A 19,963-nucleotide genomic window follows, 5' to 3' on the forward strand; every position below is an offset into this window, starting at 1 on the left:
GATATCTGTCTCCAAGTTTTAATTCTAGAGTAACTTAAGAGAAGGTATGAAGTAAATTTTCGAAGGCTACATTAGTATGATTAAAGTTTCCCCCGAAAATGTCAGATACTTTTCAAATTTGCATTTAATAATAGAATGAAAACAAGAAATTTAATTAAAAAAATTCATTGAACATTTGCTATCGTTTTTCATTCTTTCCTCAAAACTTCATAATTTTTTATTTTCTGTTTTATAAGAATAGTTAGATAAATAAGGCTCAAATCGCGATAAAATGAAAAATTAAAATTTCTATTCTTAAAGAAACAATTATTTTAAGAATATTTATTTTAAATCAATATTTTCAACAGCTTATTGAATTCATAAATTTAAGATGCCCTGGAAGATTAAAAAAATATATATATACAAATTGTAAATTTAGATGTTAACAAGTGATATAAATTTCAACCTGAAACAAAAAAAAAAGAAGTTGGTTCAAAATTATATAAGCGGAAAAAAAATTGAAAAACTGTTTGTTGAAATAGCAAAACATAAGAATTTAAATTTCCTATAACTACTAATAACTTCACATTTTTTATCAATAAAAGATGGAATTTACTATTTGATGAATCAACAGAACAAATTGAATTTTATTAACTTTAGGAAAGAAATCAATGAATTTCGTATTATAAAGGGAGCAAAAAAAAAATCTAGTTAATGATTTATAGCCTAGTTTCCTCTATGAAAAAATTTATTTCAATACATCATTTCAATGTTTACGAACTTAATGATTTTTCTGGGAAGATATGGACAAATAAAGTTATCAATGCTTCAGCATTTANGAATGAAAAAAAAAAGTGAAAAACTGCTTGTGGAAATAGCAAAACATTATAAGAATTTAAATTTCCTATAACTTCTCATAACTTCACATTTTTTATCAATAAAAGATGGAATTTACTATTTGATGAATCAACAGAACAAATTGAATTTTATTAACTTTAGGAAAGAAATCAATGAATTTCGTATTATAAAGGGTGCAAAAAAAATCTAGTTAATGATTTATAGCCAAGTTTCCTCTATGAAAAAATTTATTTCAATGCATCATTTCAATGTTTACAAACCTAATGATTTTTCTGGGAAGATATGGACAAATAAAGTAATCAATGCTTCAGCATTTATTTTTTATCTACAGCATTCCAAAATTCTATAGTCTAATATTGCTGATATTGTTATTTTAATAAGCAAAACAAAATGTTTTTTTTTCACTACATATCTTTAGAAATTTGAGACGAAGTGCTTATTTTCAATATTAAAAATAAACTTATCAGAACCAAAAAAAAGATAATAAATGAAATAACATCATTCTTGTGAATGCATTTAAAATTTACTACCAAGTAATATTCTTTGACTTTACTATGCAATATTTGCACAATTTAAGAAAAAAAAAAACATATACTTTTCTTCACAATATTCATTTTTAACAACTCAATGAGTATGGAACAGAGTTTTTTGGAAGAGTTAGGGCAATTCTTTAAGCGTTTATGATTCCAAACTTATTAAAATTACTGTATAACATAAAAAGCTATGGAAAGATTTTTTAATATTCTGCGGAAAAACAAGAAATATATATACATTATAGGTGTGTTAAAATAAACAAAATAATAGTCATCTATTTTTTTTCTTTTAACTATCAGAAAAATAAATTGTGCATTAAGAGATTAACAAACAAATTCCTTTCTAATGAACAAGATTTAAGTTCCTTCAGCAAATAAGGTTTAAAATCCTTTTTTAAATTTTTTTTTACTTTCATTATTTTTGAGATAAAAGATAGATTTTGCGAAAGGAAGGGAGGATTTGTAAAATAATCAATTAAAGAAGAAAAAAAAAGAGGAGACAGAAATACATGATATGTGGCATACTGCTTAGAAGAAGTTTATTTTTTCCAAATTTTGCAAACTTTGTGGCGGCTCTACCTCCGATATTTCAGTTGGAATACAACAGAAAACAATATTCTTTGGTCTTTTCATTCAGCCACGTCACCTGCTGACAAACTTTGCGATTAATTTTAAGCCATTCTTTAATCCCTAAAAACAATTTTTGGAGCGCCAAGTAAATATTAATAAAATAACCTAGTAAATAAAATAAATAAGGAAATAAAAACAGAGCACACTGAATTATAAAATTTCTTCATTGGCACTACAGCCCAGGGTGGCATAGCTTGCCACACAAAATTTCTCCAGACAGCTCTGTCCTTGATCATAATCTTCCAGTTGGAGATCTTTAAAGTTTCTAAATCACTCAAGACAAGATCCATCTATCTTTTCTTTTGTTCTGCCTCTTGCACATCCAATGCAAGATTTTTAACATTTGACTGTCAGGTGATTTCTCAATGTGACTAAGCCATGCAAGAATTTTACAATGTTTCTACGCTTAATAATAGCTCCCAGTTCGCCATTAGTTCTTATTCCACAATAGTTATTGTAAGCTGTATTTGGCTATAATAAGTATTTTTCGTTCAAAAATTAGTAAATCATTTATAAATTTAAGTAATGAAAAAGTGAAAAGGTGTTTGAAAGATATTTATGAATAATTAAATTCAAGTGACACAGTGAAGGTGTTTATTGCACATTTTTCAATCATCCATAAAAAAACAAAGACATGAATATGGCACTAGAATAATATAATCATAGGTAATTTTAAGAATCTACAAATTTTTAAATCACTTGGTCCCCCACAATAAAATGCTGATTGTGACAGATTCAATGAAAATTACAAGAGCTTCTTAGAAATTACATGCAAAAACCAGATCAATCAATTATATATTTAATATCAGAAAATAACTACATGCATAAATAAAATACAGTAAAATATAAAATAATTAAATAGAATCATTTGAATTTTCAAAATAAATGCACAAAAGAAGTTTTCAAAAAAATTACATAGATCTTTTATTTCATAATTTATATCACATAAGAAAATATTACTGAAATAATATGTTAAGAGATTTTCAAAATAAATGTGTTCTAATTTTCGTAATTTTCTTCTAAAATAAAAAAAATATATGCAAAATAATAAAAAAAAAACTGTTTTCTGATATTTAAAAAAGGACATAAGTGTATGAAATATTAGATTTACAAAAAATAATAATTCAATTAACATAACGATGTACAATTGTTCATAATTTTGAGTGAGTCAAAAAAAAATATTGTTCCATATAAAATTTATGTAATTAAGAACAAATTCGTTTCCACAACTTATGTACAGTGGCAAAACAAAAATAAACCCTGAAAAATTTTTGATCAATAGGATCTTCACGTTCTAGGACTCAATCTTAATGGTTCGAGGGGCTGAGCTCAAATAAGATAATTAGTGCAAACGATATATCAAGTTACAAAATCAGACACAAAAACGTATTTTCCCTAATTAATCATTACCTTTTTTTCAATAAATCCAAATTTCTGACCCCCAAAATATAGAGTAGCTGCAATTTGCGGAATATGATTAGGGGAGAGCTCCAAAATTTGGACCCCTTGTTAATTTTACTTTTCGCATATTTGACTATATCTCGAGAAATTTTCAAGGGAAGTGAAATATTTTTGCTTACAATCATTTATCTTAAGATAGTTTCACGAAGAAAAATTTTTTAAATATTTATCATTTTATTTAATAAGTCAAAAAAATTTTGAATGGTAAAGTATAAAATTTTTTACGTCATTTTGAAGTATTTAATTTTAAGTGGCAAAATCCAGAATTAAGAGTGAAATCGGTCAAATGGTTTCTAAATAATCAACTTTTAAGAGTTGTCAACTATTATTAATTAAATAAAAAATTTTACTAATTTTTTGCATAAAATTATCTTTGGATAAAAATTTTTTATAGTTGTGTGTAAAACATTTTCAATTCACTGAAGAAGTTATTGAGATCTGGTGAAATACACAAAAAAATAAAATTAACATTAAGGGGTGCAAACTTAGGATTGCTCGTCAAATCAAATTATGGGGACCATATTTCCTAAATTGGGACTACCCCTTACATTATGGGGGTCAGAAATCCAAATCCGTCGAAATAAAAGTTAATTCAGAAAAAGTATGTTTTTATGTTTGATTCCATAAGTTATATTGTCTGCACTAATTATTTAGAATATTTGAGATCAGTCCACCAAAGTATTAAGATTGAGTCCTAGAATGTGAAGATCCGACCATTATATCAAAAGTTATTCAGGGTGGTCCGTTTTTTATTTTGGGCACAGAGCATTAATGAAATAATTAACATTTTTAAATTTTTTGAAATTTATTTTTGTTTTCTTTTCTATGAATTTATCATAAAAATAGATTGTATAGAACAATGAGAATAGAAAAAATTCCTCATTCTCTTTAAAAATCATAAATCGAATTATATAAAAGATGTGAAAACACACATGATCTACAAAGATTTAGATTTTTAATCTTAAACTGTAACAGCAATTCAAATTTAACAGATAAAGCACCGATGGAACATTTAATTATCAAGAGTTTGATCACAGATATTTAAAAACAGATTTGGTGACTTTGACAATTGCTAATAATAATTATGGGTTTTTAAAATGATTCATTTATAAAAACTATTTTTGTAACTAATCAAAAAAAGAAAAAAATGCAGTATAAATACTATTTTAAAAAATTTATAGTTTTATAAAGCCTTAAAACTTTTATAAGTCAAAAATCCGAAGACAAAAGCACCATAACTTGATTCTAAATACCAAATAAGCGTTAATACTATAATTTTAAGAATATTTTAGAATTCCTATTTCTCTCATAACTAATTTATTTAAAATATAAATTTTTTGAAGTGTTCAGACAGTAACATTTCTATTTGATTTTTCTCTATTAATAAGTAATTCATGAAGAATAGTAAATTTCTAACAAATAAAAAAACATTACAGTGAAATATTATGAACACAATTTTCTAAAATAAAGTTGTTCCTTTATTCCTAACCCTCTGACGGTTCTGCATGTAAAAGGTTTCATTTTAACTTGCAGTCTTCTCTTCATAGCAAAACTGGTTTTTTCAAGTTAATAAATAGGGGAAAAACATTCTCCCAATTTTGCCCTTTTGCTAAACCACTATTGGGTAAAACTGCTCAAAAATAACTGAACTTTAAAAAAAAATTTTACTCATAAAATAATATACTAGAAAGATAATTTTATAAATTTATTTTGAAAATTATCCTTAATTTCGTTATTTTATTTATCGCATATTAATGTTTCAGTAAGCATTACTGTCTCCATAGTAAGTTTTTCGAATAAAATCATTATTATTTCTAATTCATCAATTTTTAAAGTTATTCCTAACATTCAATTTTAACAGTTTATCTGCTAACTTTTAGGAATAAATTTATTTTTCAGAAGGCATAACTGTTTTCACAGTAAATTTTCTTTATAAAATCCTCCCTAACATTTCAAAATAAATTCATTGTAAATGTAAATTTTGCTGTTTTGCAGTAATGTGTTATTTAATTTTCAATTTAATAACACACTATAATTTTTAATTTAAAGTTAAATAAAATCTTAAGTGTATTTAAAACAGTAAAACTACTTTGATTATTTTAAATTTAAATGGTTCATCTAAAAATGAAAAATATAATTAAAAATCAAAAGTGAAACAAGTGAAAAAATAATTTTGTTCAAAGAAATTATTACATTGTACTTAAAGAATGCTTTATAATAAAGTGATAAATTAAAATATAAACAGGATGAAAGACAATTAGTCAAATACATTTGGTTATACCAGATTTGTACTTATAATGACACATGAAGAAAAAAGTTTGAAACTATGAAAACATAAAAAATATATTAAATTTGTTCAAAAATGCAAAGATTATTTTCATTTTTAATGTAATTGTTCAATAAAAATATTCGTTTAAATTCTAAACAAAAATTTGATCAACATAATAATTAACGATGGACAACACATTTGTCACAAATCTAACAAGTATCATCAACAGTTTCAACCAACCATTCTTAAAACAAGATTTAAAAAAATGCCTAGAACTATAAGAAAATGAAGATATGTTACATTGTTTATTTTTATTTGCATTANTTTTTTTTTTTTTTTGCATTATGCTGAAAATTTGCTAGCTTGGAAGAAAAAAAAAACATAAGCTATAAGATTTATGATTCAAGTTATTAAGCAGCAGAAAAGTTATGAAACATGGGTTTTTGTATTTACATGCTATAGTTATCACATTATATATCAAAAGAAATCTGACTAGAAATATATATTAAAAAAGAAAAAAACAATCAAATATATCAAGTTTAGCATCATAAATTAAATAATTTCCTTTAAACCTAACTATGCAAAAGACTCCAAGCACCAGATAAATTTATAAAATTCCTTGATTCAATTAATATTCCTTTTCAAATAAAATAAAAAAATTCAAAAATTTGTTCTAGAAATTAACAAATAAGTAGTTTCATAAAATATAAATTACAAATAATTATATGCACCTATAACTTTTAAAACACTTTTTAAAATGTATGTTATAATGAAAGTTTTCATAATGCTTTATTCAAATTTCATTTGTTTAAACAAACGCTTACAATATTTCTTTTAAAATCTTTAAAATAGATTTTATAAATTAATGAATACAGAAATGTTGCCCCCAAGCACAATTAAATGCATCATAACTAACTTAAACTTTTTGATGCATCTTAAAAAGGTTTTTAATTTTAACAAATAATCACACTGTTTTGAGTCATTCATTAAAAGCAATTTTTTTATGAAAAAACATTTACATGAATTTCTTTATTTAAGGCTTAATCTATCAAATAGTATTGAAGTAATCTAACAATAAGTAAAAATCAATAGGAGTTGGTTTTTTTTCTTTAACAAATAGAAAATAGAGCCTATACATTTTATATCAAAATATTAAAAGAGAAATTCAAAAACAAAATGTTCACTTTCAGTAAGATTATAAATTTCAAATTGTTTTCATAATTATAGAACTTCCTTGAATTCAAAAAATTATAAAATTCGAAAAGTATTTACAATATAATATGACATAATATCAGATCTACTTTTAATAAAACTTTTCGGCAATGGCTTTAAAACATTTAAATTAAAATATTTATAAAATCCATCCTAAAGAAGTAATAATTTAGTTGATAATAGCAAAGTAGCCATCAGCTGCTTTTAGTGCATAATATCTCATATACGTAAAATATCTAATAAATATTACTTGTTAAAAACCATTTCTAACAAGCGTAAAACAAATAATCTTGTAAATGATATAAATTATTTTTTTCGCATGCATAAAATATTTCACAGAACTAACACCAAGATATATCAGATAGTTCTAATAGTCTACCAATTCATATTGCATTCTTCATAATAGTTTCTTTGTTAACATTTAACATGATACTCTAATTGCAATTTACAAGCTTTAATATAAGAAGATTTAAAAAAAAAAAATATTAACAATAAATTGAGCTAAATTTAAAAGACACAATTTTTTATTAAAAACTATACATTAACAATGAATTCTTTCTCAAAAATCAATGCATTAAACAGCTACAAATTATATGTCATTAAAGTTTTCAATATATATATATATTTTGGAACATACTATTCAAATGCTTAGCAAACTTAACAGTTGAATGATACTTAACAATTTAATTGTTTCTCACAATAGGTAATTTATATTTTAACAATAAATAACAGGAACTTAATTTGAGAATGATGAGTAAGAATACAATGTTTGTGTTTATGCAATTACTTTATTAAATAGGAATGTCTTAAAAAATTTTTTTCAAATAAAAACTAGTTACCTTCAGTTACACATCCTAAGTGATTTCTTATTAGTAAGTAAAAGAAACATAATATGTGTTTTAATAACAGACTTTAAAACAAAGATAAATAAAGACTCGGATGAAAAATGCAAAGAAAAATACCGGAAGCCTAAAAAATAAAATTTATGAATTTAATTATATCCAAATTTAAAGACGTTGATTCTCCAGTGGAAGCAATTTGTACGATTTGTCTCAGCTACACAATTGGTGATAGTTTTAGAAGCACTCGCACTTGAGCAAAACATTTTTGTGAAAGTTATGATTTTTTTTTAAAGAAAGGTATGTGAAAACGTCTTGTAGAAACAAAATATATAATTTTTTTAAAAAATTTTATACAATTCTTATTTAGAAACAATTTAATATTTATTCTTTCGGTAAACTTCAACAAAAACTTGGAAAGTGGCAAAATTTTTGGAACATTTACTAAAATTTTTAAAAAATAAAGGGCCATTAAGGACACTTTCATTTTTATTTAAGAAAATTAAACAAATTTAAGAATAATTTTAAGTCTTACATCTAGAAAAGGAGAAAAAAAGAAATAAAAATTAAGAAAGTAGAGTTTCTTGTAATATATATATATATTAAAAAAAAACATGGTATAGTAGTGTTAATGATTACTAAAAATATAGATTAAAAAATTTAACACGCCAAACAATTACAAATACAATTTATATTATTTTCTTAGCACTAAAAATAAATAACTAAGTATGTATGACTGAAGACATAGAATCAATACAATAGAAAAAATAAATAAATAGAAATAAATAAAACACTACTGTAGAAATGCCAACTTTTAAAACTTCCTCCATATTCACAAAACTAATTTTCAACAATTAACAGATGCATTTATTATACTTTGTAATAACAATGAAATGTTAAATAAAACATATAATTGAAATTTCATGAGTCGAATTTTCCCTATCAATAAAAGAGTTATAGTGCATTTTCATCAGGTAGATCAGCAATCAAAATATTGAAAACCCTGGGAAGGATGCTTTAATTTCAGTTTATGAAATAAATTCAATCAAACACAAAATTTGGGTGAAAAAAAATAAAATACAAAATCATTCATAAATAAAAATATGTATACTAGAAATAAGAGATCATTAAAAAAAATAGATTCTGACAAGGTTTTAAAAAACTCTGTACAATTAGCATTCCTGATAGTGAAGGCTAATCATACAATAAATTATGATTACTAAAAGAATAATCATTTGAGAGCTTAATTTAATGGTTGTAAATAGCCCAGATTAAAAACATAATAGAGAAAAAACAGGTGTTTCAGAGCCATTGCGCAGGAACAGTCACAACATTTTATAAAAATCTTTCAAATATGACAATTTCTTTACATTATAGACACTATTATATACATAAGACAAATGCCATTAATACTGATCTGGAGTTTGTCACCTATTCAACTGAGATTTTCTTTCAATAACTGGACTGACTTGCATACGATCCATTTGGTCGAATATATTCTGGGGAGATCTGCAATGTAGCCTCTGAATAATGGTTGTTAAATTGCATCCAGGAAATAAGATTTCTAATATTCCTTCAAGAAGAACATAGCTAAGTCTACGATTCAATTCTGATCTTTGGAACATTTCAAACACACACAAAACACCTTTACGAGTTGTTTCACTACCGATAACGTGCTTCAATTCATCTGAAATAAAGCAATATTTATTTGATTGAGTAAAATAAAAAATATAAAGATTTATTTTTTTCAAGCAATATGAGTACAAAATATTTAAAATACTCAAAATCTCTATGGCAGAATTTTTTCAGGCTTTCAGCGACAAACTTCCCTAGAACTAATATTTTGCTTTAAGATAATTTTAATTATAACAATCACTAATTTAAAATAACAGAAACATTGTGTTTTCAGAAGAAAGTATAGAATAAAAATGTTTAAAAAATTTTAATTATAAAAGTAATATCTTAATTCTAATATTATATGCAATATTCTCGCATTTTGTAGGCAGAAAAATGCACTAATTATTTACTCTTTCGAATTTTGTAAATCTTTACACAAATTATAATTCGCAAATAAATTAAACGATAGAAAATTAAAATTTGTACAAAAATCAAATAAAGCTCCCAAAGTAACTCCCAAAATAAAGGTCACGAGTCACGTGCATATTGAGTATCTCTTTAAAAAAGAGATACTCAAATTTGTTTAAGCTTTCTTTATGGGATCAAGAATCAATAAATGTTTAATTAAAAGTTTTAAAAAAAATAATCACTTGACTTTGATAATAATACATTATTTTACATGAAGAAAAAAAATAAATGTGATTTTTTTCTTGATATATGGCATAAATGACTAAAAAAATTTATTCACCAGGTATTGAACAGAGCATTAATAACTTTGCTGCCACTCTTGTCCTCATCTTAGTTTTTAACTCTCTTTCAGGTGTGGGTACAGCAGGAGCACCACTAGGCCATAAATTTTCTCTACAACAACAAAATTTATGATTGTTTAAGGATATTACTGACACATAATTAAAATTTAACTTTCAAAATGAATAATATAGTCACAATTTACCTAAATGATTTAATGTATTCTGCCATCTGCTCTGCAGATGTACTTTTTTGAACAAAATCTACTATTTTCCTGCAAAAAATATAATTTAATTAAGAATAACAAATGCTGGCATATCAAAACTACTAATTAATTTGATTAAAAACCATTTTAATGGTATTAAAAATTAACGATTTTAATATAAGGATAAAAATAATTAATTAATGATAAACACAAAAAATATTTGATTTGGATTTTATAGTAAAAATAAACAAGAAAATATATGGATCATATATTTTCTATTTCACAAGAAAATATATGGATCAGGATAAAATTAATCAAGAAAAAATGTATAATACTGACACAGAATGCAAAATTGTATAAGAATTGAACTGCTGATCACATAAAATATTTAAAATGGTTCTCATTGACTGTGGCAGAAATAATGAATTTAATATTTTGTTTAGCTATTACATTGCAGCAAGAATTACAACTGTTTTCCAAGACTAATTTCGTTTAGTTCAGTCTCGTAATCCAAGCTTATTCTATAAATGGTATGCAATATTAATAAACTTTCAAATGATTATTTTAATGATAAATGTAATAGTTTCCTAAAAAAATGAACAAATTACCTATTTATAGCATCACCGTATGTTGCATTAATGATTTGACGGAGAAGAATCACAATTCGCTTTCGAAACCATTGGTCTTTGCTTTTTAGGTCAAACACTTCATCCATAAGAAGAATTAAAATTCTAAGTGGTATGTTATCTTCCCCCTGAAAGTAAAACCGGTATTGAATAAATCTAGTAAATAAATATATCAGTTTTTTAAGAAGAAAAATATATATGTTAAAGCTAGAAAATTAACAAGCACATATAAAAGAAAGGACAACATTAATATAAAAATCTAAAAGTTGGGCCCATGGGAAAAAGTTTACGGAAATTCCCTCTCACATTATTTCCCACTGAACATGGAAAAAACTAGTTTTTTTTATGCAGGAAAGTCAGAATCTGAAAATTTGGAAAAAACCAAGACTAATGTTCAGATGGTTATTCAAAATTTTGTACCAAGTGCATTTCAAAAATTAACTTTTTCATTAGAATAAAAATTTATAAAAATAAGCATAAGAAAATTTAGAACCTGATTGGAGCAGGGTGAATTTCTTTCATAACTTTGTGAAAAAATCCAATCATATTATTTCCAATTATAATTATATAGGGCTTTAATTATAATTATATAGGGCTCTAATTATAATTATATAGAGTTGTTTTGTTACAAATTATTTTAATTACAGAAAGAATTGTTACTAAATAAAAAATAATGATGCTACGTGGAAAATATAAATTGGATTTTTTAAAAACTTGGCAACTGAGCAGTCTTTACAACTTGCACATTGAAACGTTTAAAAGGGCACACCATCGGAACCATGTAAGAGAACTCATTTATTAAGATCATCATTTGTGTGCAAACAAAAAATAAATAAATAAATAAATAAAATAAGTAAGTATCAAAGAAATGAGAGGAAACAAAAAATAATACTTATATAATAACCCTAAGATAATTTGTCCCATCTTTGTGGAACTTTCAACTGTTAGCTTTCCTGATACTCAGGTTTCCTCATAATATAGCGAAATGGGAGAATAATGAGTAGTAAGGAAGTTTCTGAAAATCTTACTCAAAGGCTCAATGCAAATTGTCATTTTACAAAGACATTTGTAAGGTCAATCAATCGGATACACAAATTTTAACTCCCTTCCTGACTAGAAAGTTATAATGATAATCTAATGCAATTAGAACAATTTTCCTTTTTTAAAAAAATCAATTAATTGAATATGTATAAAAATTTTAACCCTATAAACATGGTTTTTCAAAGCTGTTTTGCCAAAGAAAATAAAAAAAGTAACAATTTAAGTGTCTTACACTTGTAGCGAAGCTATAATTTATTAACAATTTTACATACAGGGTTCATACAGAGATCAGAAGAAGAAATCCAAGAAGTATCCAAGGAGACCTAAATTTTAAGGACTTATCAAAAATTAAAAAACTTTGTGTAAAAGATAACTATACAGTTTCTTTTTTAATTAAAAAGCAATTATTACAAGGAACTCGCAAAAATGTATAGTTTGCATATTTTTTTCTAGCCCTTTTGAAATAAATTTTGACTCTGTCAAACTTCATCAAGAAAAATAAATAAAGTTATCGCTTTTACACGTAAACACATTTTCCAGTTTCAAATATTTTAATAATCTTTAACACTTGTACTTTAACAAGATTTAACATAAAAACCTTCCAATCTTATATTTTTAAATTTGAATACATAAGAAAATCTAAGGAATTTTATGCAACAACAAAACAAAAAAAAATCACAGTAAATTATTAGTTATGTTTGCTTGTAACATGTAAAATTAAAATTATTTGCTGTTACTTTTTTCTTCTGTTGTTATTTTTTTTCTAACTCTTACAATTCAATTTTTTTGTCTTTTAAAGTTTTTCTTAAACTATTAGATTTTGACAGCTAAGTCATATCATTTAGTTTCCCTGTTTGGACAGCAAATTCATCAGCGTACTTAGTAAGTTCATCTGTGCAACACAACTAAGGAGTTTCTAAGGACTAATTTAGAAATCTAAGTAGCTCCAAGTACTCCTTGGAGACTTTTTTTATTTCCAAGAAGTTTTTAAGGAGTCTGTACGCACCCTATATATACAATCTTGCTGTGAAGAATCATCTAGGCTTTAGAATGGAAAAATAACTTAAGTATTTTAAAAGTTATTATATTCTTAAAAAACTGCATATCAAGTGACATTTTTCCACCCAGATGAAAATTATCAAAATTCCTGCCTTATCTCAGATTTTGAAAATTTTAATGAGCCCATATAGTCAGCATTGGAGTAAGTTTTAAATGTTAAAAACTTGGTCAAAAACGTTTTTCAATTTCACAAAAATGTGGATTTTCTCCATGTTTACATTTTGGGTCATTTTCAGAATAATTACAAAGAGCACTGGCTATAGGTAGGCTAAATTTGAAATAACAGCCATGAGTAACTGTTGAAATCTCATCACAGCAGATATGAAAATAGCATATTATATACAAAAAGCATCATTTCATATGACGATGGAGCCCTCATAAAAGAAACTTAAGAGGTAGTGGTAGTTTTTAGATAATATTTATGACACATAAATCTACAGAAATAATAAAATAACATTAAAAATGTTGAGAATGTTTTACAAAAAATTATGTGTTTTACTTATATTTTAAATAACTCTAACATCTTTATTTTCATTTATCTAAAACTTAAATTTACAACAAAAACATAATTAAAATGTTATTTGGGTACTAATGCTGAATAAAACTGCTCTAAGAGCTTCAACATTAATAACATTGCACAGTGTACATGATTTAGTTATATATAATTGATCTTATTAAAATAAGATTTTTTCAAAACATTTCAAATAACTATGATGAAATAAATTAGAGTACTTCTTCAATTGTGGTAGAGATCTTTATTTCTGGTATTGGTTGATTAACGGGCGATGATCCTCTATTTCCCAACACTTTTACAATCCCATCCTTAAGGCCATCCATGAAAGAATCAGGAACTTGCTTTACCATATGACCCACAGATTTGATGGAAGAGGACAATGGATTTACAAGTGCATCAACCTGTAAAAGTAGGAATATACTGCAATTGTGAACATACAACATTAAGTAAACTAAGCGTATAATAAACCTTCATAAATATATAATAATAATAAATAATAAACCTCAATAACGCAAAACAATATTTTCAGTCAAAATACTTGTAATCCGAAAAATAAAAAAATAATCTTTTATGAAAGAAATGCAAATATTGTTCAAAGCAAATAACAATAGATATTTTCCTTAAGGGTATTATTTTTCTAATTTTTTCTGTAATATTACTATATAATGTCGTTGCCGAGTGGAAGGATCAAAACAGGACTTGGGCAGAGAAGGAGAGTACAAAATTTATTTATTAATTATTAGACAGATAACAGCTATAAAAGTGGTCATGAAAAAGTTGTGCCCCTCGATATGAATTAGAGAAAATCTTGCAAAGTAGATCCGTAAAATGTTTCAGATTAGGGAATAAGGGAAATCTTTGTAATTGTAATTGGTTTATTAAATAGGTCGTATCATTCCCACAAAGAGCAAAGGGAAAAATGTCTTACTTTTAAATATTGCATACTTGAGCCAATAATAGATTAAAGGACAGGATGTGAATTTAGAAGTGTGAGAAAGTGTTTCGATTAGAATAATAAAATAAAGAAAAGGATTTACAGAAAAGAAATAACATAAAAAGATCAATTGAAGCTTTTTATGTTACATATATATATATATTTAGGTTTAAAAATTTTTTTTATTTAGCTATGAGTGTAATGTATATAAAAGTCGAATCTAGTTGTATTTCTATTCTTTGCAATTTTAATGATCCAGTCATATTTAGGAAGTCTGTTAAAGTGTATTTAAATTTTTTTTCTTTCACATTTTATTAATATTTATAGATAATTCACCGGAGCCATATTATTTGTTTTGGTTTTAAGGGCCATTCGCATTGAATTCTATTGTCCTAAGCATACATATGCAGGTTTAAAAAAATGATATAATATTCAAGCATGATTTGCAATTATGTGCAATCTCATGCCGTGGAAGTTCTCCCTAGTTCCAAATTTTGATANTCAAAGAAAAACGTCTTAGCTTTAAGATGGAAAAAAAATTAAAATTCCAGGACTTAATAATCGAAAAAATTAATATCGAAATTGATGGATTAATATCGAAAAAAAAATCACAAAAAACGCACCTAAAATACACCTGAAAAAATTCACAATTAAAAAATCGAAAATGCGGCTTAATATATTTTACAGTTATACTTGTTTAGCTTCATGTAAAATGGGTTTTATAATTTAATGGGATAAACAATTTCATATGCATGAATTGAAATTGTGTTTATGAAAAATAACAATTTTAAAAAAGTAATGTAAGTGTTAAACTAAAAAGAATTTTTTTATTATTTTTTTTTAAAAAGTGCAAAGTTCAAGTGTAAAAATAAAAAGTAAAAAATATGAACTATCGCTAACTTCAATTAAATTTTATATTTACTGCGAAAAGTTTAAGGTGAAAAAAGTCCATTGGCAGTTTATAATTGCAAAATGTCTTAAGGCGAAAAGTGCAGGAGGCGAAATATGCAAAATGTCTTTAAGGCGAAAAGTGTAGCAGGCGAAATATGCAAAATGATAAAAAGCAAAACATGCGAACATTACTTATTACAGTGATTCTCAACCACTGTGCCGCGGCACTTTTGTGTGCCGCCAAATTCTTAAAAATGTGCCGCCAAATATTAGAAATGATGCAATAAAAATTATAATGCTTTTTTTTATTATGAGTAAAGTTTAAAATAAAGAAAAGTGTATATATATACACTTTTTATAATTTTTCCACGCTTTAACAGTCTGAACATCTTTGTCGGCGATTGTCTTGTTGCTGACAATTTTAAAATAAGTTAAAATAAGAAGAAAGTGTTTAAATTGCCTTTGACAATTTAAAAAAATTTTTGAAATAAGTAGGAAATTTAATGACTATTAAAATTATTAATTAACAAAGGAAAGCAAACTAAATATAAACTTTCAAACAGAAATGAAAGCTAATCATAAAGTAAGCCATGCAATAATAAGTTATAAAAACAAACTAACAAAGGATAACTAATAAAAAAAATAAGCTAACAATTAATAATTTGCAAAAACACTAGTCAACAAGAAATCACAAAAAAAGGAAAATTAATGTAAAAAAACTAACAGATAATAACTATAGAAAACAAGCTAATAATTAATAACTAGCAAAAAAAAATAACTGTTACTAACAAATAAAAAATCAATCGAAAGAAATAATTAATCCCTTAATAAACGTGTTTTTGTAGTACATATTATTTTATTTCACAGTCAAAATTATTATCACAAACTATTTAACACAGTGTATTATAGGTAAGTAAACAACTTTTAAACTAATTTTTTTCATTGTGTGCCATTAAATTTCGAAATTGTTAAAAGTATGCCGCCACACAAAAAAAGTTGAGAATCACTGATTTAAGGATTTAAAATCCTATTATTATTACTATAAATATCCCTTTTTAGTATATTCTGCTTGGGGGAGACATGATTCATTTCTTTTTCTACCACTTATCTATTTTTAGGCAGAGAAATGACTCAGGAAAAAGCTATTCAAATTCATTCGAAATAATTATATATAAATTCAAACATAAATAGGATTATATATAAATTCAAACATAAGTAGGATTATGAGTTTATTTTATTCGAACAACTTCAGTAAATTGAATGAATTCCTAAGAAAAAAGAGTGAAAGAACAAGTGTAAGTTCTTAATGGTGTATTGAAAAGGAACACATACAGTTATAAATAACTAAAGATCAATGAATACTTAAAATGCTTGAATTCTCCTTTTAAAAATTATTAATTATCAAATTTCGTCAGGTATGATGCATTTTCAAATTATGCAGAATCCTTCGTGTTTAAAAATAAAAACGATAACGCACCAGACGAGACTTTGGAGGTCTGCAAAATTGACATATGAATGGAAAATTGAGTTCAATATAGATTTTTACTGCACAAGACCACCTTCAATAATAATGGTTGAGCAGGCAATAGAGTTGCCGGTATATATAAAAAGGCGGCTTAATGAAAAGAACTGTAGTCTAAAGATAAAATCATTCACACTGTGTCTATTCTTGGTAGTTGTCATGTGTTTGGAAGGCAGAAAAGTTATTATGTGAATTATGAGTTGTGGAAACATAGTAAATAGAACAAATTTGATAGGCTGTAAACTTTTTGCTGTTTTTTTTTTTTTTTTTTTTTTTTTTTTTTTTTTTTTTTTTTTTTTTTTTTTTTTTTTNGTGCTCTTTGAGAAGTCCAATATTTTTTGAAGTGGAAAATTTTAACGTTGTCTTCACTTTCATTTTGAGTTCATTTCAGAACTCATTATATATTTTTTTGTCTTGCGAAATTGTGATTTTTTTTCTTTCCATTATTGAAGTCATTTTCAATTTTTTTAAAATCTTGATTATACTTAAACATGCCTCTTAAGAGAGGATTAACAGATGCCGAAATACAAGTTTTGATGGATCAACTTGATGCTGAATGTTACGATGATTCGGACTCAGAATGTGAAAATGAAGATGCTAATGACATTCGGGTAATGGAAGATGAAGGTTTGGAAAATGAAAAAAATGATGATATAAACGATAGCATTAATGAAATTGAAGAGACGGAACGTCAATACGATTGGGAAATTCCTACAGCCAATGACAAAATTGTTCCTCTAAATTTTACAGGAAGGGTAGGAATTAAACCAAAATTCCAATGCTTGGAAAAAGAAACTGATTTTTTTAAGCTTTTTTTTTCGGACGATTTAATCAATCTATTATGCGATGAAACAAATCGATACGCAAACCAACTATTATCTTTGAAGTTAGAAACATCCGAGGAAAGGAAACACTACATAGAGTGGATTCCAGTTTCTCCCAAAGAAATTTTAAAATTTCTTGGATTGATATTATTAATGGGTCACATTGATAAAGATAATGTTTCTGATTATTGGTCTAAAGATGATCTTTTTGAAACTCCCATATTTGGGAAAACTATGCCACGAGATCGATTCCTTCAGATTTTGAAATTTCTTCATTTCTCAAATAATGAGGAAAAATTAAGCTCGCAAGACGAGAATTATGATCGATTGTGGAAAATTAGAAGCGTTTTTAACAAATTAAATTAATCATTCAAGGAAGCGTATGATCCTACAGAGGAGCTATCTATAGATGAGGTGATTATAAAATTCAAAGGTATGGTCATTTTTCGGCAATACATACCAAAAAAAAGAAAGCAATGGGGCATTAAAGTTTACAAAGTAGCCGATAGAAGAGGCTATACCTACGATATGCAAGTATATCTTGGAAAAGATAAACAGAAAGATAAACCGCATCTATCTGTTTCTTACAATGTTGTTTATAATATGGCAAACACCATACAGGGGAAAGGTCATAAATTATATATGGACAACTAACTTTTTTAGCTCTCCGAAGTTATTTTGCGATCTTCTTGAGAATAAAAAAATTAATTCTTGTGGAACTGTACGAATAAACAGAAAAGATTTTCCTAAAGAATTGGGGAAAAAGAAATTGAAAGCAGGAGAAACCAATTGTTTATGGGGAAATGGCCTCGTTGCTGTATGTTGGAAGGATAAGAAACACGTTTTTATGCTTTCCAACATACATTCTCCAATAGAAAACAAAGTTTCTAGTGAAAAACCAGAAATCGTCAGATCCTACAACAAACACATGGGATATGTTGACAAAAGCGACAGAATGGCAAACAGATACTCTTTCAATCGAAGGACACTGAAATGGACAAAAAAACTTTTTTTTCATTTTCTGGATCTCTCTGTTCTTAATACATACTTAGTATCAGAATTGAAAGAGTCCCACAAAGAATTCAGGATAAATCTAATCCGAGGTCTACTTCACGAAAACGTGCTCAATTGTCTAACATTATCTCCATCAACATCAAAAAAACCTCGGTTAATGCCTGAAAATAACCATCGGCCAATAAAAGAAAACACTAGAAGAAGATGTGTTAACTGTTCGAAAAAAAGGGACATATAGACGATCGACAGTAATATGCAAATCATGTAATGTTGCTTTATGTATAGACCTTAATTGCTTCGAGGAATACCACACAACATTTTAAATGATTTAATTGATATTATTTTTTATTACTAGTATGGGTGTTACATGATTCTTTTTATTTCAACGAAACGGGGTTCAAGTATTCCTTCAAACGTTTAAAAGTGGTGTCAATATTGCAATAAAAAAAGTAACAAATTTTCTTCTAATAGCATTAACTTTAAAACAAAAATACCATATCCTTGACTTCACAATTAATTATATTTATTGGAAAATATTTTGCGTATTGGTAAATACAAATTAACACATTTCAAACACATTTAATTTTCATACTTTTGCTACCACTTTTTAAATTTTAAGGGACCGTGTAAACCCTGTGTGTGCTTTGACTTTAATTTTCATTCGGAATTAAAAAAATGATAATTTTAAATTTGCTGATTTCTCTAAAAATTTTATCCTTGGAAACTTTTATTTTCTTATTGAAATATCTTTATTGAGAACACAGCTTATGTTTTATAAATATGTTATAGAATAAAAAATTTTGTAACAAAAATTATCAAATCTGTTTAAGTATTCAGCACTTTTTTTTCTCCAATTAACTGATATATTTTGTTTTGTAATAGTTTAAATTATTTTCTTTAAATTGTAACACTAAGCATATTGTAATTTAAAAACATCTGCTAATTTGATGGAGCAGGAATCACATTCTGAGAGCTAAATGCACACAGAAAAATATTTCGTTAGGCAGGGAAATAATAATAAAAAAAATGCATATTAGATTATCAGATAACTTGTTTTATTTATCAGAAATTAGCAGTACCTCTATTTAAAATAACTTTGTTGAAAATTCTATGTTTCTTTAAAAATATAAGGAAAAGTTGTTGCATTTAAGTAAGTAATAAAAAGCAAGATGACATTAAGCCATTGTG

General features: G+C 25.7%; 1 protein-coding gene across 5 annotated transcripts in view; it reads right to left on the reverse strand.

Moving 5' to 3' along the window:
- Positions 1-8,560: 8,560 nt before the first annotated feature.
- LOC107457469 (sorting nexin-13) overlaps positions 8,561-19,963 on the reverse strand; it is a 47,019-nt gene continuing 35,616 nt past the window's right edge. For all 5 annotated transcript variants that reach the window (XM_043045160.2, XM_043045162.2, XM_043045158.2 and 2 more), the window contains one exon: positions 8,561-9,468. In XM_043045160.2, coding sequence (XP_042901094.1) covers positions 9,209-9,468 — 260 coding nt within the window. In that variant the 3' untranslated portion in view covers positions 8,561-9,208. The remainder of the gene's footprint in view (positions 9,469-19,963) is intronic.

The sequence above is a fragment of the Parasteatoda tepidariorum genome, chromosome 2 (genome assembly GCF_043381705.1).
Source record: "Parasteatoda tepidariorum isolate YZ-2023 chromosome 2, CAS_Ptep_4.0, whole genome shotgun sequence".
Lineage (NCBI taxonomy): Eukaryota > Metazoa > Arthropoda > Arachnida > Araneae > Theridiidae > Parasteatoda > Parasteatoda tepidariorum.